The sequence below is a fragment of the Gymnogyps californianus genome, chromosome 22 (assembly GCF_018139145.2).
Source record: "Gymnogyps californianus isolate 813 chromosome 22, ASM1813914v2, whole genome shotgun sequence".
NCBI classification, from domain to species: Eukaryota; Metazoa; Chordata; class Aves; order Accipitriformes; family Cathartidae; genus Gymnogyps; species Gymnogyps californianus.
The window spans coordinates 996,674-1,015,978 of NC_059492.1; the positions used below are offsets into that span (position 1 = coordinate 996,674).

The window sequence follows — 19,305 nt, forward strand, 5'->3', positions numbered from 1 at the left end:
GCTGTGTGTGGTTGCTGATTCATTTTCAAAGCTGTGCTGGGGGGCCGGAGGCTACACCATGCATTTCCCCCCCTGGCAGCCCCCGTTGTGGCTCCGCTGACTTGTTACCCCTGGTCCTGCTCATTTTATACCTGGTCTGGAAACATCCCTGCAGCCCGCTGCCTGCCCGTTGCCTACAGCCGGTGCGTGTGCAAGTGCAGCCCAGAGACTACCATGGTGGGCTGCAGCTGTGGCTTTCCTGCCACCCTGTGTGATCAAATAGGGCTCGGAGAGGGGGGACACCCTGCCCGGGGTAATGGTGCATCCCTGGTGGGGGCAAGCAGCTGAGATTTACAGCTGGGAAAGTTTGGGGCATTGCAGGAAATCTTGGGGTGTGCCCTGTGCTTGTGAGCCGTTGGAGGGGAAAGCAGAGACTGTGATTAATCTGAAGGCAACCTGGGAGTGCTGTTGGGAGAGCGAAGCTCCCGGGGGTAGGATCGCTGCCAGCCCCCCGGCAGAGCACTGAAGGATGGGCTGATGCTGGGGAGCTGCGGGCAGGGGAACACCCTGGGCATCGCAAAGCGGGCAGGCAGCAGCAGGGGGGTAGCAGGCAGCAAAACGCTCGGACGGGGCTGAGGTGCAGCAGCTCCTCTCTCCCTGCTGCCACCAGCCCAGCAGAGCAGCCCCAGGCGGGGTGGCAATGTCCCCAAGGGGAAAGCCCCCACCAGTGCCCTGGGGGGGTGGCAAGGTGGCAGCCGACGCTATCAGGACCCCCAGGGCACGTGCCCGTCTGGCGCAGGGCAGGGACCCTCTTGCAGGAGGAGAAGGCAGACGAAGCCGGGGTGCATCGCCGGGCCCCCGCCTTCGCCACCCTCCCTTACCTGCGGGATGTCGCCCGCCGTTTCCCTGGCAACGGCGATGGCATCCCGAACACCTCGGGCAGAGTTTCCCTGCCTCCCCTGCGATGTCATCCGCCGTTTCCCGGGTAACCCAGCATCCGGGAGCCGGCTCTGGCAGGCAGGTAGAGGAGGACCTCAGCCCACCCACCGCCTTCTGCTGTGCCCAGCCGTTCGCCACCCAAAAGCAGAGCACCGGTGGAAGGGCCATGCCTGTGCAGTGGCCCGTGGTGGCCTTGGGTGGCTGTGGCCGAGCGGCGGGGAGAGGCTGGCAGGCCCCAGGGTTGCTCTTTCCAGACCCAGGGATGGGCAGATACGGCAAATGGCCTGGCAGCCTCGGGGGAGCAGGCAGCCCTGCCTGTCACGCACAGAGCCCTGTCTGTGCTCTGCTCCCTGAAGGTGCCTTGTGGGTCTGCCTGGCATTGGGGAGCCCAGTGAACGGGCAGCTTGGGGGGTGGGAGGAGAGGCACGGCTTGGGGACACGACGCCCACCCTTGTGTCCCACCCCATCCCTGCACAAAGGGCTGGGGGCTGTGCCTGGGCTTGTGGGGAGTTGGTGTTCCCAAGGCGAGAATAGCCAAGGGAGGTTGGAAAGTGTCCGGGACAACTGGTAATTCCCTTTCCTAGTCGCCTTTGAGCCAACTGGTCTTGGCAGGAGGGATTAACCTCCAGGAGGGCACTGGTGAGGCATGTTGAGCGTCCCACTCTGTGCTGGTCCTGGGACCGTTTTCCTCCAGATGATGCCCTTCGTGCCGTGAGCCCGCCCTGGGATGAACATACTGAGCAGAGTGTGTCCTGGCAGCTGGCATTGCCCCCTTGCTCTATAAACAGCTTCGCTGCTTGTCCCCAACAGCTTTGCTCCATCCCAAGCCCAAGCGGCAAATCCTTGCTCCCAATGGAAGTCTTCAGGAGAGCAGAAGCCCCACTAAATCCCACTGGAGCAGAGTGAAGCGCTGGGTCCTGGGCAGGGACGGGACGGTGGCAGCCCCAGGTGCTTTCTCCAGCAGCAGATCAGGAGCCTGGAAAGTCCCTTGCTGATGCAGCAGTCCTCAGCCCTGCCCGGGCCGGCTGCGGGGGCCCCAGCCCAGGCGCTGAAGCGGGAGGGGATTGTATTTGGATGAAATCGGAGCCTGTGGTGCAGTGGTCGCCAGGATTTCCCCACGGATCCTGTGCTCTCCCCCGCGCTCTGGGGCCAGGGAGGTGAGCGCAGGCAGGGCTGTCGGCTGGAGTTTTTTGGGGGGACCCACAGCCCTGCTGGCAGCCAGCCCCTCTCCTGGTGGCCCCTGCTTGGGTTCATCGCCTCGGGCAGGGCTGGCTCGCTGTGCCCTTGCCTGTGCTGCCTGCCCCGAGGGGATCTGGCAGCCCTATCCTGTCAAGCCCCCAAGGCAGGGGGATGTCCCAGGGGGATCCCCCCTTTCTGAGCCCACCAGTGGGGCTGTGCTCACAGCACCAGCCCCGCAAGGTGCAAGCACATCGGTCTACCCCTGCGTGCGTGAGCGTGTCGGTGTGGGGTGACACCAGGAGCCCGTAGGCTGCCCTGTGCCTTGCTCAGCCGTGGCGGCAGGAGTCGCAGGCAGGGCTGAGCAGGAAGCCCAGTGACCCAAAAAGGGCTCAGCGGGTGCCTGGAGGCTGCAGGGTGCCGGCGGTGCCTGTGCACCCCGTAGGTGGGGAGCATCGGGGTGCGGGAGCCTCCCGTCCCGGAGGGTTTTACCCTGCCCTGCAATGAATGGCACGAGCCCCCACGCTCACCGAGGCACGGAGGGGTGGGCTTGCAAGCCCACCTGGCTGGGCAGCTGATCTGTGTGGGGGAGGCCTCCCCTCCTCCCGGCTCCCTGCGCTGTGAGTAAGCGCAGGCTGGCGAGACCCCGGTGCGAGGAGCTGCGGGGGCGGCGGGGGGGGCCCCGTAATTAGCAGGTGCAAAGCAAGCTGCTGCCGGTCGGGTCAGCTGAGTCACCGCGCAGCCGGCGTGCGTGCCGGGGTGCACGCCCGTGCACGCAGGCGTGGGCGATGTGGGCATGGGGCGGGGGGGATGCTGGGGACGGGGGGGCTGCAGGATGGGGTGCAGGGGGGTGTGTGGGCTGTGGCTGCCCATGTGCGGGGTGGGTGCATGCTGTGCCTCTGAGGTGTGTGACCGGGAGAGGTGTGTGACACCCCGCTGCAGGCTGGTGACATCCCAGGCAGGGCTGTGCGACCGACCCGGCTCTGGCTCAGGCTCCTCCAGCCCTGGGCCAGTGGCTGCTCTTTCAGCCCCCCTGGGAAAATGGAGCTTTTTTTCATCTCCCCTCTGAAGGCGCATTTGCTTTTGGCTCCTGCCAGCATCAAGCGGGGGCTGGGAGCCCCCCGGGGGCTCGCTGGCTGCCACCACGAGGCACTGCGATGGGTGCTCCTTGGGGCTATGTGGGGCAGAGCAGGGATGGACCCCCCCCCGTCCCTCTTCTCCTCCAGGACCCTCTCCTGCTCAGGAGCCACCCTCAGCTGTGAGCCACTCACCCCGCACGCCATGCCAGTGACCCCTGAGAGCATTGCTCTCAGGGAGACCCACAGGGCACCCTGGGGTGCCATCACCCCCCTGGCCATCTCCATGGGTCCTGCAAGCTGTGAGCAGGGTCGGGACATGACGTCTGGGGAGGGCTGGGCTGGCCCTGGGGCACGGGCTGGGGCTCTGGGACATGGCAGATGGCAGACGGCCAGGGCAGAGCTGACTCCTGGAGCAGCTCTGCCAGTGACTCCCTCTGCCACAGCCCCCTCTGTGCCTCAGTTTCCCTTGACTGCAGGCAGCCCCGGGCTGTGTGGGTGGGGGCAGCATCCCTCCTTCCCACAGCCGACGGGGCTGGAGCTGCAGAAACATCCCCGGGGCCCTGCGGTGACCTTGCTCCGCTTGCGTGACTGGCTCGCCGAGCCTGTGCTGGGGGTTTCAAGATGCGATGAGCATGTCACACGGGATGCTTAGGGCACAGGGTCTCCGGTTGCCCCCCCGGTATCTCACCGTCTCTCCCAGCAGGGTCTGCGTGCGGCTGGGGACCGCGCAGTGCAGCCCTGGGCACAGACCGAGACTTCTCGGCTGCCTGAGTGACATTAAAGGCATGGCAGTCTCAGCCCTGCTGGGAGCTCCCGTCCCGGCGCGTCTCGCCCCGGGGTCTGCGTCTGCGTGCATGAGTGTGAGCACACGGCGCAGGCAGGCAGCTGAGCCTCCCTGCCTGTGTGGGACGAGCAGGCAGCAATTCTCCTTCTGTTGTCACCGGCGCCCGCCTGCTCCGCGTGACCTGGGGGACAGGGCTGCTTTCCAGGGGCTGTTTCGGAGGTGCTTGATGTCCCACGGGTCCTCGCGGCAGAGGGTGCCACACTCAGTGGCATCTCAGCTGTGCCAGCATCTCCTGGTTGCCTTTCCCTTGGGGGGGATGTGGTGCATGGATCAGGACCCGGTGCCTTTGGGCTTGCCTGGGTCAGGAGGGACATCAGCGTGAGGCCATTTCCCGCTGTGTTTCTGGCCGTGCAGGGACATGGTGACAGCCGTGACAGCGGCTCATGCCACTGCCTCCCTGTCCCCATCCTCATGGGATGCCAGCTCCAGGCATGGTGCATTCGCCCCTGCCAGGCGGGTGACCGTGGGGGTCTCTGCTTCCCGCAGCAGCCGGTTCCTGCCTGTCCCAGGTGGGCTGTGCCTGTGACGCGGGGCTTTGTGTCACCCCATCTCCCCTGCACACACACAAAAAAGGAAATTGGAAGCGGAAAAAAGGGAGTCATGTGGGTTTTGGAGGGTTTCTGTGCTGCAGCGTGTGCCGGCGTGGGGTGCTCTGGCTGGAAGGGCTGGTGTGGGGCCAGCTGGCACTGGTGGAGGGGACGGGGCTGGACCCAGCCCCCAGCCAGCCCGGGTGGTGCTGGGGGACACGCCATCTCACAAGGCTGAACGAGGAGGGGTGGCTGGAGCCAGCTCACGGCAGGCGTTGCTGTGGGCTGGGGCGTGGAGCAGTATCCTGCAAGAGGGACAGCAGCGTGGGGACAGCAGGGATAGCACGGGAGCCTGCCAGGATGGGCAGGGGTGCCATGGGCTTGAGCAGAGCGGGTGGACCCGACGCTGCCGTTGGCTGGAAACTGCTCATTATTTTCACAGACGTTTTTTGAGTAGTGCTTCTTGCAACATTTCTGCGCTGTACAGCAGGTCCCCATAATGAATGTTTTCTCCTCTCACCTGAAGGCATTGCATCACTAAACCCTCCCCTGCCCCACCTTTCGGGCCTAAAACCTGCAAACTAGTACAAATATTTGTTTTCTTGAACAACTGGGATTTTTTTATCGGAATAAAACTGTTCCATGAGACATCTTTCAGCCAAGAGCATTTGGTGGCAGGGATGCCCCCACTGTCCTGGCAACCCATCCAGTCCCCATCCACCTCGGGGCTGAGAGCCCTGGTGCTCCCAAGCCTTTGCCATCCGTGCTTACTGGTGGCAGGATGAAATCTCTTGCAGGTATTTGAGAAGCAAAAGGCACCTTTCCATGCGTGGCCAAACCAGCCCCTCATCTCCAAGGGCTGCCCTGAGATGCATCTCCATGCATCTGCCCAGGGTTTGCTGCCTTTGCCAGGGAGTTTGCAGAGCACGGGGAGCCCGTCCCTGCTCTAGCAACCAGCACAAACCTGCTGCGGTCCTGGATGGGACACAGCATATCAGACAGGGTTTGGTTTTGCTCCACGGGCCCCTTGAAAGACCTGTGGCTGGAGCTGGAGGACACAGCGCAGAGGGACTCGTTGCTCCTCCAAACATCCCACAAGGCTGGTCCCCAGGGATGGCATGGAGCCACGGGGCAGGTGGGGAAGACCTGGAGCAGAGAAAGTCCTCGGGGGACACGTGTGCCCCAGTGCATGGCCCTGTGCCCAGCTTTCCGTGCTTTTTTGGGTACAGTCCAGCTCTGATGTAGATCTCAGGCTGAAAAGCAGGGCAGCCTTGACTGAAGAGACGCAGGGGAAGGATGGGGCTGGATGCAAAACCCTCCAGGGTCTGGGGTTTCTGCTGCTGCTCAGGTCACCGTGGTGCTGCGTGTGGTCGGTGCATTTGGGCAGAACAGTGGTACACGAGTGATGCGTGGCTGGGACCCGCGTCTCTCCCAGGCATCCAGGTGACCCAGAGATGGGGTTTCATGGCACCCCACAGGATGGTTGTCTCCCATGGGTGTCTGAGTATCATTGTGTCAAGCGGGATGGTGCAGGCTGAGCCCTGCTGCTTCCCTTGTCTTCCTCCTGCAGGCTGCAGGCGTTGAAGAGGAGGTGGGTGGTTTCTCTCCTGGGAACAGCCAGCTCCTCTGCCCGGTGGGGTTTGGACCCCCCACGGGGGCTTGGCGTCCTGCTTGGGGTGCCTTGTGCATCCCTTGTGGGTGCTGGGTCTCCCTGGGGTCTCTCGGTGTGGTTTGATCTGCCTTGCCTTCGGATTTGGAGCAGCTCTTATTTGCTCTGGGTGTATTCAGCGTGGGTACAGGCAGGGCTGCCTGTGAGTGCCAGGGCACACGTTGTCCCCAGCCAGCCACCGCCCCAGTACCAGGCAGCGGGGGGACAGCCAGCAGGGAGTTAAAACGGTACCCGAGGAAAAGGGAGTGCAGCTGCTTTAATTATTTGGCTGCAGTGAGAACTTGGTGTGGAGGAAATTGAACCCAGGGGAAAAAATACTGTAATTTCATGCAAAAATTACATGGCAGCTCCGAGTGATTTACTGCAGCTATTTTGGTGGCCAACTCTGGGGTGTAATTAGAGTATTACTGGGTAAGTGGCTGATGGTGGAGAGGGTCTTTCCAAGGCGTCTCACCTGGTCTCGTATGTTGGAGAGAGGTCCAGGCAGGCTGGGACTGGGATGCTGGGAGGGGGCGTGTTTTGTCCCCAAAGGAAGGGCAGCTTGATGTCTCTCAGCTGGACACAGGCACCTTGCAGAGCATCCCTGGCTGTGCTGGCACCTTGTGGCTTGGCAGCACCCTTAGGACCCTCGAGGGAGGCTATAGGGCTCATCCAGCTCTGGGGTGGCTTGTGCGGGGGGATGGCATGGGGACACTGTGTGGGTCTCTCGGGGAAGGGGGTGCGCGGGCTCAGCCTCGCCGGGGAGCTGTGCTGGGGGGATTTCTCAGCATGTGGCTTGGTGCCACGGCGTTTTCTGGGGAGCTGGAGAGGACGTGGTTTCCAGCTGTGAGCATTGGGGTGCTGTGAACTGGGATGCTGGGGCTGGCTGGGCGCTGTGCTGGACCAGGAGGGCAGGTGCTGCCTCGGGCTCTCGTAGGGTGCTGCAAAGGGGGCAGAGTCCAACCCCATGCTCGCCCCGTGCGCAGCAATCCCCTGCTACCCCCTGCAGCCCCCAGCCCATCCTCAGCATCACCGTGGGGCTGGATATGAGCAGGGTGAGCAGCAGGGTCTGGCACGAGTACCCCAAGCAGCGCCGTGCCCGGCAGCACCGCGAGGTCCCCCTGCCATCTGGCCAGGGCAGGTGGCCCAGCGGCCTCTGGCTCTGCCACAACCCAAAGGCGAGCGGGCAGCCATGCCAGGGCCAGCCGGCTTGGAGATGTACGACACACGGCCACAGCTCGTCTGGTCCATAACCCCCCTTCTCTCTTTTGGCATCGCATTAAGGGCAGGGATGTGGGAAGTGTGTGGGGCTGGAGGCAGGCAGGGCAGGCAGGAGGTGCGCAGAGGCTCCTGGCTGTCCCCTGCCTCCCGCCAGCCTGGCACTGGCACTGGTGAGCAGCCTGCAGGCAGGGACCCTGCAGCCAGGGAGCGTGTGGAGCCAGCCCGTCACCTTGGCTTTGGGGCACGCTGCAGCACCAGCCCAGCTCTGCCTGGGCCACGTCTCTCAGTGGCACCCAGTGCCAAGGTGAGCCTGCAGCCGGGCTCCGTGCACCCACCGCGTGTGTGATGCACCCCTGCAACTCCTGCCTGCTTGCAGGGTGCTGGGAAAGGCCGGGCTCCCCTGAAGCATCCCTTGCTGGGCTCAGCCCTGGGGCTCTGCACCCCAAAAGCGCAGCCCGTGCCTTTAGCAAGGGGGACTGCGGGGACAGTGACACCATATCGGGGCCAGGCCACCGCCTGCTGAGCCCCCAGGCTCCCATAGGAGGGTCCCCAAGCTCCCTGGCCCTGCCTGCTCTCTGCTCTCTGCCCGCTTCCCCGGGAGGTGAGCATGCCTGCTCGTTATCTGCAGCCGCCCTGGTGTGATCTAATGAGCCCTTTGGGGAGCGCGTAGGGCAGGACAGGCGGTGCTGGGCGGTTTCACAGAGATGGCAGTTCTGCCGGGGACGCAGAGGGATTACTGCCTTACACATCGCCCCCAGGGCTCCTCCGCTGCCCTGCGGCCCTGCTGGTCCCCCCGGCAAAGCCCGGTAGCGCCGAGGATGGACGGTCCCGGCTGGGAAGGCAGCATTGTCCCCGCAGGGTGATGGTTGAGGCTGCCCGGCGGGACAGGGCTTGGGACAGACACCGTGGGGTGAAGGGACCTCTCCTGCTCCAGCCACACTGGGGACCAGCTCTTCTGGCCCCTCCTGTCCTGAACCAGCTTGGGAACGGCCATGGTTGGAAGAGGAGGTGTCACGCAGAGCCCCAGCAAAGTCACGGCAGGTTTGGGGGCTGTGCTGGCCCCATCCGGAGAAGCCCAAGGCTTTGGCCAAGGGAGGAGCAAACCAGAGTGGGGAACATCTTTGAGCAGGCTGTAGGAGCTGAATTTACCATCCAGGTTCCCAGCACTGAAATCATCCGGTGCCAGTGCTGATGCCGTCCCTGTACATCCATGCCCTTCCCCCTGGGCTGGGGGGACCCGTCCCCTGAGCCACCTCACTGGGATCCGGTGGCCGAGCTGGTGTGAGCCCCACTGGCCATAGTGGGAAGCGGGGAAGATGCTGGTGCTGTGGTTTGTCCCCTCTGGACAGCGGGGAAAGGCTGTCCCACAGGGGATGGGCACTGCGGGCTTGCTGAGAGCCCGCGGCTGGGGACAAGGCAGGACCCGCCGGGGCAGGGAGGATGCTCCTGGTTTTGAAGGGGACATGGAGTGATGGCAGCTGGCTAAAATAAACCGGCTGCCATGGCAACGGCAACACTCCCATTGCAGAACTTGGTAGCAACCAGCTGTTTGGCAGCAGCGGTAACCAGGGCCGGGAGAGGGATGCTCGGCCGCGCCTGCCACCTCTGCTTTGGCGGCACCCCTGCCACCGCTGGGATGGTTCCAGCCTGGACATAAGGAGTTGCCTGATGTGGCCGATCTGCCCTCCGCCAGCTCCATCCTGGCCGGGAGGTGTGCAGGGGTCTCACCCCGCTGTGCAGCCCCAGCATGCAGAAAGGGCTGAGCCAAGCACCCACCCGTGGCTTGGCACCCACCTGGGGCTCTCTGGCTTGTCCTCGTGCTGAGCCCATGGTGGGTGGAGGCTGCAGAGGAGGGATGCCCCAGTGGGCATCCCTGGCCCAGGGCTGCGGAGCAAGTGCTGGGCATGGGGGGCTGCCGGGGCGGGGCGGGGGGGCATGGGGAGCGGTGTGTGGTTTGATTTGTATCAGTCTCTTCTCCGGTGGGTTTGGGAATCGCTTGCAGAGCTCCTGGTCAGGAGGGGGAGGATGGCACTGAGCCAACTGCGCAACACCAACTCAGCTGCTGAGTCCACAGGGGCGGCGAGGGGGAGCACCGTGCCAGGGCGTGCAGCCCGGGCTGCTCCCAGCGGCGCTACGCCGGGGGTCAGACCTGCTGCGAGCCATGGGGTGTATGGCAAAGGTGGGCTGGGACCATCATGGGGCCAGGCAGGGGACTGGCTTCACCCGGGGACCCGTCCAGCTGCCACAGCGCCTGTATTTGTCCTGAAACCTGGCCCGAAGCTCAGGCAGCCACAGCCAGGCTCCTTCTGGATTTGGGGGCTTGGGATGGGGCTGGCGAATCTGGCAGTGGGTCGGGGTCACGGTGGTGGTTTCCACCTGGACCTTCTCCTTCAGGAGAGGTTGGTCTTGGGCACGCCATCACCCAGCCCCAGGGAATGGCAGAGGGCCATGGGCAGGGGCTGGGCAAGCATCTGCTCGGGGCTGGCACAGCCTGGCCCCATGGCATGGGTTCCCAGCTCCACTCCTACACCCCAGAGCATGGGGCTTGCCTGGAGCCATCCTCTGCCCCACAGCATTGTGGATCTGTGGGGCAGGACAAGGCTGGCCCCCCCCGCCCCGTCCCTGCCAGGCTCTGCCCCTGCTCTGCCCCGGGGGGTGACACAGAGAGGGGCCGTGGGGCGGCTGTGCAGGGAGGGGAGCTGCAGCATGGGGTCCCCCCTAAGCCCCAGCTGCCCCTCTCCCCCCTGCCCCAGCGCACGCCTGGGGGGTGATTAGTGGCTCCTAATGAGACGGCGGCTGGGCTTCGAGCTGGCTATGATGTGTGAGGAGGCGGGAGATGCTCTGGCCCAGCCACGCTGAACAGCCTTCAGGCTCCTTGCGTGTCAGCCACCTGCGACGGAGGGCCTGGGATGGACACGGCCCGTCACGCCTCTAATGGGCATTTGGTTCAATTAGCAGCACGTCAGGCCGGCTCTGCTCAGGCGACGCGCTGACCCGAATACGCTCGCCTCCGCTCGGCAGCCGCCGGCGAGACCCCCGCGGCGGGGAGGCAGGCGCCCTCCCTCTGCCCCCGCCGTGCCCTTTCTGGGGGCACGGGGCAGCCTGCGCGGTCCCCCCTGCCCAGCTGCAGCAGCGATGCCCTGGGGAAGGACGTGCTGGGGAGGGGACAGCCCCGGCTCCCCGAGGGGGAGATGTCAGACAGGACCGGGGCACCAGCTGGGTGCAGCGAGCTGGCTGCGGGTGCCCGAGACAGTGCGAGGGGCTGAGGGGGGCTTATGGGGCGTTGCAGGGGGGCTGGCTCTAGGATGCTACAGGGCACTGCAGAGAGCTGATGGAGCAGTGCAGTAGGTTTGCTGTAAGATGCTATAGGGCGCTGGAGAGATATGGCTGTGGGACACTATGGGGCACAGTGTGGGGTGCTGTGGGGCGTTGCAGAGAGCTGGTTTTGGGGCCCTGCGTGGGACGGTGCAGAGGGCTGGCTGTGGGCGGCTGCATGGCTACAGGGCGCTGCAGAGGGCTGCCCGGGGTAGGAGAGGGCAGCGCAGGGGGGTGGTGGTGGGTGCTATGGGGCAGTAACACTCCAGTGTGCTATGGGGCAGTGCAGAGCACAGGCTGCAGTTTTGGAGCAGAGGACATGCCATGCACATGGCAGCTGCTCAAAACTGCCCCACCGAGCCCTGCGCCAGGGGCTGCTCCTTCCCGGCAAGCCGGCATGTGCCGCCCCAGCCCCAGGGGCAGCGGGGAGATGGGGAGATCACGGGGGCTGCTCACAGCAGAGAGGCCGGTGGGGATTCACAGCCCTCCTGAGCCCGGCGTGCGGCTGGTGCCAGGCTGTGTCCTGTCCTTGGGGAGCCCGGTGCAAAGCCCGAGGAACCTCGTCGCACATTAGGCTGGATTTACAGCCGCCCGGCTGCCCTCGCCCTGGCTTTCTCCTCCGTGCCGCTTCCCCCCGCCTGGAGCCTGTGCTGGGTTCACCCGCCTGTGCATGGAGGGCTGCCGTGGGGCGGGCTGATGTGCCTGCAGCCGCGGGAGATGATGGGGGTCTCATCCCGCTCCCTGCCTCAGGCATGGCACGGGGTCCGGCTGCTGTCAGCACAAGGCGTCCATCCTGGTTGTGAGCATCTGGGGTGCCTGGCATCTCTCTGGCACGTGGGGCGTGCTGCCATGGCGTGCCAGCTGCCATCTGCTCGCCAGGCAGGCGTGGGCCCAGCTCAGGATGCGGCGCTTCGGTGCCAGGGCTGGTGGGCTGCGCACAGCCACCAGCCGCGTCGAGCAGGACGGTGACGCCAATGGTGGGGAGTAGGGCTGGCCATCCCCAGGGGATGGTGGCAGGAGGCCACGGTGATGGCCATCGTGCACTTAGCTGCTGGTGCCCATGGGCAGTGCTGTTTCTTGGGTGAATACGATGTCTTTGAGGGTGTCACCGGTGACTGTCCCATGCCACTGCCACCCCTGCACGGCATCCCCTGGGATGAGGCAGCATCGGGGCTGTCGGCAGCCTCTGCCCCCTGGTATATTTCCTCCAACACTGGCAATTTTTATGTGCGAGAAGTAAATAAGCATCAATTAACCCCCAGAGCCATCCTTGTTAGTGGCCCTGTCGCTGCTTCCTCCTGTTAACTAGCGTGTGAATCTCTGCCAGGTAACGGGCTCATTAGCTGGATGGACCAGCAGCCCAGACAGACATATGGACCCCGACCCACCCTGGCCGCAGGGCTGGGGCTCGCTGGGAGCACGTGGGGTCTCTGCGAGCATGGCTGGGCTGTGCTGCCATTGGGAGGGGTAGGATGTGCGGGGAGGAGGCTGGGGTTTGGGGTTTTGGGGTTTTGCTCAGAAAAATCCCAGGTGACGTGGGGACAGCAGGGAGGGGTGGCAGCCCAGAGGCAGTGATGGCGACGGCAGACGGGTGCAGGGGATGTGGCAGGCACAGGGGCAGGTCAGTGGGGCCTGCTCATTTGCTCTCCCCAGCTCTGGCCACGACCAGGGCTTGTACAATCCTGCTCTTGCTTGGATTGTCCTTGTTTCCCCCACCCCGTGCTCTCCTTGGGGCACGCAGAAGGATGTCCAGCCCCGCCTTGCACCCTGAGACCCATGGGCTCCCCAAGGCTGGAGGAGTGACCCCCGGGACATGCTACTGGGGTGCTGCTGGTGACGGGGGTCGGCAAGGTGCTTGGGATCCTGCAAAGGTGGCATCGATGCCCATCTCGGGGGTCCACCAGCGTCCCGCCGCCATGCCGGGCACAGCCTCGCCAGACAGCGTCTGTGTCCGGTCAAAAGGACACGGGGGAAACGCTCCGAGCCCAGCAGCAGCAGCAGCATCGCTGCCAGATGCAAATTGATAGTCAAGTCACTCATCCAAACAATGAGGTCCGGCTAATCCTTTTACAATGGGACTAATTGCTAATCAGACCGATTTCACACTGGCTGTTCCCCTGACAATGAGGCTCCGTGGAGAAGGGCTCCTGGGAGGGTGAGAAGGCTTTGGGGGTGCCCACAGCTCCCACCAGCCCCCCATCCCCGTGCCAGGCCCTGCAGCAGGGCCAGCCCCCGGCAGATGGGCACCGGGATGGCACCGGGGTCTTCCAGGTTGGCAAAGCCTGCAGCAGCCGGTGGCCAGGGGCTGGCACGGGCTCCAGCCTCATCCTCCCTTGGTGTCAACCAGGGCTGAGGTCCACCTGCAACACCTGGCAGCCCTGGTGCCACCTGCAGCCCTCACCTCCGCTACCCAGAGCGTCCCCTGCCCCTCTGCAGAGCTACAGGGGCAAGGGCTGGTGCTTGATGTGGTGGGTGTCGTCCCCTGGCAGGAGCCCTGGCACGGTCTGGATGTGTGCTGGGGAACAATGCTTCTTGCCCTGGCCGTTTGGGTACCGCGGGGCTGCGGTGCCGCATGGGGCCAGGATGCTGGGAAGGTTTCTCTGCTTTGGTGAGGGGCAGGAGCCATTGGAGGGGGGTGGGCAAGGAGAGGGTGCCATGGGGACAGACAGGGATGAGGAGGGAGACACAACAAGGGTGCAGGGCATGGCCAGGCCTGCAAAGGTGCAGATTGCTGCGAGAAATGGTGCAGGACTTTGGGTTGCAGGGCAGAGAGGGGCAGAGAGGTGTTGGAGGCATCGTGGGGACCCTGGGACTGGCACCAGCCTTTGCCTGCTCTCCCTGCACCCTGCCAAAATCTGCCAGACCCTGGTGCACACCCCTGCCAAGGCAGCTGCTGTCAGGGAGGTTTTGCCAGCCCTGATGTCCCCTGCACATCACGGCACTGCCAGGGGCTGGCCAGGAGCTGAGCCCTGCATTTCGGCCCATGCGATCATGTGCTGCTCCCTGCCAGCCCGGGGCTGGGTGCTGTGGGACGCTGGGTGCTCATGGGGCTGCCTGGGGGCTGCCGGGGCGGTGGCGGGTGAAGCAGGTCCCTGCCTGCCTGGTGTTAATAAGCTCCTGGCCCGCCCCTGTGCAGCCCACTGCCCTGTGCCGTGCACCCCGAGCCACGGCCAGCCGAGCGCATCGGGGTGCTAATGAGGAGAGAGCCGGGCTCGCTGTGCCTTGCACTTAATTGCTGCCGTCTTCTGGCTCTTAATGAAGCTCCGCTGCAGAAGAGGCAGCAGCCTCTCCTCCCCTCCTCTCCCTCAGGCAGCCTGAGCCCTCCAGCACCGACCCCCCCAGCCCTGTCCCCTGCCTGACGCCAGCCTGGCCCTGGGTCCATGGGTGGTGCTGGGTGCCTGGGTGCCCTGCGCTGGAGCTGTGAAGCGGGAGGGAGGCAGTAGCAGAGGAGGAGGTTAGTACCGTGCTGAATGTCACCCCCCTCCAGCTGTGACGTTCCTGAACCCCCAAATATCGGCCCCTCTCGCCGTGCTCTGCATGGCAGCTCGGTCCCAGCCGTGGAGGGCTGCAGCATCTCCTGCCTCCCAGGCTGAGCAAACCTGGGGAGCCCTGGCAGGGAGGGACTGGGGCCATGTAGGGGGTCCCCACTCCTGCGAGGGGCCCAGCAGCAGCTGGGCATCGCCCCATCAAACCCTACTCAAGCATCCCCAGCCCCCCAGTGTCTGTGTGTGGGTGCAAGGCAGCACCGTGGAGCTGAGCTGGCTGGCGGCTCTTGCTCTGCAAAGGCGGTGAAGGCCACGTGCTCTGCTTCTGTCCCCTGCCGCTTGCACCGTGGCTCGGTCACACGGAGGGGAGCTTGGGTCATCCTGTGGCTCAAGGGAGAGGTGTTGGGGGGAGTCAGGGAGAGCTCTCCCTGCCAGGCAGGCTGGCCCAGGGCTTGGCTTGCTCCGCCTGAAGGCGATGAGCATCGGCATGGGCAGCCACCGCTGTGGAGGGCAGCACGTGTCCCAGCCTGTTCCCTGAGCTGCCCCCTCCCCAGCTGTGCATGGGGCCATGCAGGAACGGGTTAATGGCTAGCCCATACCTGCAGTTGCATTTTAAAGATGTGAAATTAAAGCCCGTAATTTATTCTCCCCACACACGAAGGAGCAATTAGTTCTAAACACGGCTTAATCAGTCAGCGCGAGATTGATTTCTGTAGACTTGGATTTGGTGGCTGCTGGCGAGGAGCCAGCCTGGGAGCAATCTCCAAATAAATGAAGTGCAGAGAAGTAAGCCATTACATAATATGATAGATGAGGCTGGAGCTCACTCGCCTCTTCATTAGTATTCCACTGTACGCCAGCAACAGCACCAAACTTTCTCCCCGGCACCTTGGTTTCTTCCCCCTCCCTGTCCCTCTGCCCCTCCTGCAGCTCGGCAGGGGCAGGAGGAGCTGCCTGCCTCCCTTCAGCAGCCCCTGCCGAGCCTGAGCCCGCGGGCAGTGCTGGAGCAAGGGTCTCTACACCATGGACTGATGCTGTTCCCTGGGGTCTGCGTCTTGCCTTTCCCCTCTGGACCCTGGGGAAACTGAGGCACAGGGAGCTGGAGTGGCACCCCATGAGCTGCAGAAGATCAGCAGCAAGAGGCAGATGTCCCCCACCTCACTCTCTTTCTGGCCGGAGCTTTGAAGGCTTCTCCCCAGGGTCACCCCAGCCTGTCACCCCACGGGGCTGTGGCAGCTGGGGATGCTGGCACTGGGACATGGCCCCTGGTGCAAGCTCCCTGCCTCCTCCTGCCTTCTGCAAGGGCATCCCTGCTCCAGCCAGTGGGCTGCTGAGAGCCGCAGCAGCAGGCAAGAGCCAAGAGGACCGGAGTATTGCTCTCAGTAGGAAAGCCCCTTGAGATGCTGGATGTGGATGCAGGGAGCCAGAAGTGTCTGGGGAGAAAGCAGTCCCCAACCAGCCCTTGTCTGGGCAACGGGGGTTGTAGCTGGGTTTGCAAACCCCCGTGGTGTGGTACCTGAGCCTCTCGGGCAGGGTGCATGCCTTCTGTCCCTGCCACCAGACCCAGCCTGCAGACATGGCAGAGAACCAGACCCTCCCCACCTGGGCCCTTGGCCCTGCTCACAGAGGGTGACAGGCATTTTGGGGACAAAATCTCGCTCACATGGTGCTGACAGGTTGCTTTGGGCTGTGATGGTGCCGATGCACACTGCGCAACCCATGCTTCTTCCTCCCCAGCGATGAGGGAGGAGGGGAACCCATCGCAAAACGATGCTGGGCAGGGAAAGTGGTTTGGAGCCAGCTCCAGAGGGTTGGTGCCTGGCGGTGTGTGGGCAAAGGGGGTCCCTCTGCCCTGGAGCTGGTGGGGTGCCTGGCGGTGGGGAGAGTGGGCTGGCATCTCTGCAGAGGTGCGTGTGGGCAAGGCTGGGCTGGGAGCATCCCAGTGGGCTCTGCTTGGAGCATGGGTGGCCAGGGCTGGGAGGGACAGAGAAGACCTGGACCTCTGCGTGGACATGGTGCAGGGCCTGACTCTGCCCCTGCTTATGTTGCCTCCTCACCTTGTCCCTCCCCAGGCTCCTGCCAGGGAAGAAGAGTCCCCTGAGACCTGGCCCTGCCTGGTGCAGGGCTGGTGCAGGTCCCCGGGGCACGTGCTAAAGACCCCCCCGCCACACGCCCTGCCGTGACAGTAATTGCGCTAAAGATAGATAGCTGATAGCTGCAGCAAAGGGCCATGACCCGTGGGCTCCCGGAGGTGAAATGCCCAGCAGTGCTGTGGGAGAGGCCCACCAGCCGAGCCCTCTGAGCCCTGACCCCTCTGGCTCAGACAGCCGTGGTGTCCCAGGGGATGGAGCCCAGGTCCCCCATGATGCCCCATGTACCCCCCCAGCCCCACGGGCATCCCCCTCCTGCCTGGGGTGCCGGAGCCGCTGCTGACCATCCCCTCTGTCCTTGCTGTCTCCGCAGAACTCCATCCGGCACAACCTCTCCCTGCACACCCGCTTCATCCGCGTGCAGAACGAGGGCACCGGCAAGAGCTCCTGGTGGATGCTGAACCCCGAGGGCGGCAAGACGGGCAAGACGCCCCGCCGGCGGGCGGTCTCGATGGACAACAACAGCAAGTTCCTGCGGATCAAGGGGAAGGCCAGCAAGAAGAAGCAGCTGCAGGTGACGCAGGAGCGCGGGGAGGACAGCCCTTCCTCCCAGCAAGCCAAGTGGTCGGAGAGCCCCGCGTCCCATGCCAGCGACGAGTACGACGCTTGGGCGGACTTCAGGACGCGGGCCAACTCCACGGCCAGCACGCTGAGCGGGCGCCTCTCACCCATCATGTCAAACCACGAGCCGGACGAGCTGGAGGAGGACGACGGGACCCCCTCCTCTCCGCTGATGTACCCCAGCCCCTCCAGCACCATGTCTCCTTCCCTCAACGCCCGCTGCTCCGTGGAGCTGCCCCGGCTGACCGACCTGACTGGCACCATCAGCCTGAACGAGAGCCTCGGGGAGAGCATGCTGGAGGACCTGCAGGATGGCTACAGCATGAGCCCTTCGCAGCAGCTCCCCCCGGCCGCCCTGCGGCAGCGGAGCTCCAGTTTCACCTTCAACTCCAAGTGCTCCACCATGGGGGCTGCCACCAATACCTACTGCGGGACTATCTACAGCCAGCCGGCCATGAGCCTCATGCGCCGCCTGCCCATGCAGACCATCCAGGAGAACAAGCAAGCCACCTTCTCGCCCGTCAGCTCCTACAGGAACGCCTCGCTGCAGGACCTGCTCTCCTCCATCTCCTATGCGCACAAGGAGAGCATGGTCCCGGGGGACCTGCCCCTGCCGCAGGCCAGCCCCATGGTGCCGGCCCGTGGCCACAGACACAACCCGCTGCTGTGTGCGAGCGGGGAGCAGGGTTTGTCCTCCTACCCCTCCCACTCGGGCTCTCTCATGAAGAGCAACGCTTTGTACCACCCGTCACCAGCCGGTCACCACCCTGCGGTCAACACCAGTGCCTTAGCTAATCCTGTCAGCCTTATGAGCTTGCCCAGTGACACGTGCAGCATGACAGCCATGCCGCACCACGGGCATCTGCATTCCTACGCTAATAACCAAGGGGCACACATGAGCTTGCTGGATTCGCTGCAGGGCCCCTACCCGGGGGCTGTCCACCCCCCCGTGTTGGGCCAAGACAGGTTCCCAGCAGACCTGGACCTGGACATGTTCAATGGGAGCCTGGAGTGCGACGTGGAGTCGATCATCCTGAATGACTTTATGGACAGCGATGAGATGGACTTCAACTTCGACTCGGCTCTCCCGCCGCAGAACGGGCTCAACGTGCCCGCGCTGCCTGGGGGTCCGCAGCCCACGAACCAGAGCTGGGTGCCCGGGTGACGCCCGCCCTGGGGTGGGGGCTCGCCACCGAGAAGCCACGAGGGGAACATTGAGACTAACTTTTTTTTTTTCCTTTCTCTTCTGCCTTTGTTTGTTAAGATGGGCTAGAGCCATCGGTCTGAGCTTGAGGTCGAACACAAAACACAAACCGTAGGGTCAAATATTGAGACGGGGTAGGGCCCCCAGCCCACATGCGTGCCCGATCTGCTGCGTCCTCCTGCGAGCATCCTCCGGAGGACGCAGGGCAGGTGGGTGGGAGAGGCAGCTGGAGCCAGGCAGGTCCGGGGCGGGGAGCAGGAAGGGAAAGCCTTTCCAGACGGTCCCAGTGCCCTGCTGCGACGGTGCCAGTTTGATTTGTCCTTGGGCTGGGTGACAGAGCGGTGACGGCTGGTGGCATGAGAACCCCCTGCATAGGCATCCCTCTCTGGAAAGGGACGCTTTTCTCTGAGCCACCTCGGGAAATGAGTCCTCTGAGTAGAAGTGTCAGGAGTGGGGACCCTGCCCCAGGGCAAGGGGGTCTTGTCACCTCTAAATCCTGGTGGAGATCTGAGCTCTGCCAAGCCCACACCCCCAGGCCACCTCCACTTCAGGTCTTCTTGCGTGGCTCCAGGCAGGTTTGCTTACCAAGCAGTGAGAAGAGGGGGTTGGTGATGGAGGGAAGGGTGCGCAATCTGCAGCCCTGGGGATGGCATCTCGTCAGCCCACGTGCCCACTGGTGGCTGGGGGTGCCACGGTCATGCCTGCCCGCGGGAAAGCTGCGGTACCCTGCCCGGAGCAGGCATGGGCATGCTCCTGCACGTGGTGCACAGCCCTGCACGGGGTGGTCCTGCTGGGAGTGACGTGCTGCTGGCCTGGGTTCCCCATGCTGGAGGCTTGGGGGGAGCTCACAGGGTTGGGGAGGGGGGGGTGTATTTATTCGATTTCATGCACTCTTTTGCCATTGAGTTTTTGCATTGGAAGGAAGAAAGGGTCGAGCTTAGGGCGAGGAGGAGAGAGGCCGTGGGCAACGCTGACGGCTGCACCCCATCGCATGTCTCATCTTGGCTTGGCCATGGCTTTGGGTGTTGGATGATGGGGTGGAAGCTGGGGGGCCGTGATGTGGGTCATCCTCGAGAAGGGGGTGTGCGTGTGCAAGGAGGGGAGGGATGCGGTGGCCAGGCCTCCGGAGGCAGCGTGGGGTCCAGCCTGTCCCAAGCCTGGATGACCCACGCTGCTT

The 19,305-nt window shown here is 64.2% G+C and overlaps 1 protein-coding gene across 1 annotated transcript; it reads left to right on the top strand.

The window, feature by feature from the left end:
- Positions 1-897: 897 nt before the first annotated feature.
- On the top strand, positions 898-18,137 carry LOC127025149 (forkhead box protein O3-like). The gene is given in 3 exon segments (XM_050909982.1): positions 898-978; positions 980-1,000; positions 16,677-18,137. Coding segments are annotated over 3 exon segments (1,515 nt in total). The 3' UTR covers positions 18,090-18,137.
- Positions 18,138-19,305: the final 1,168 nt, after the last annotated feature.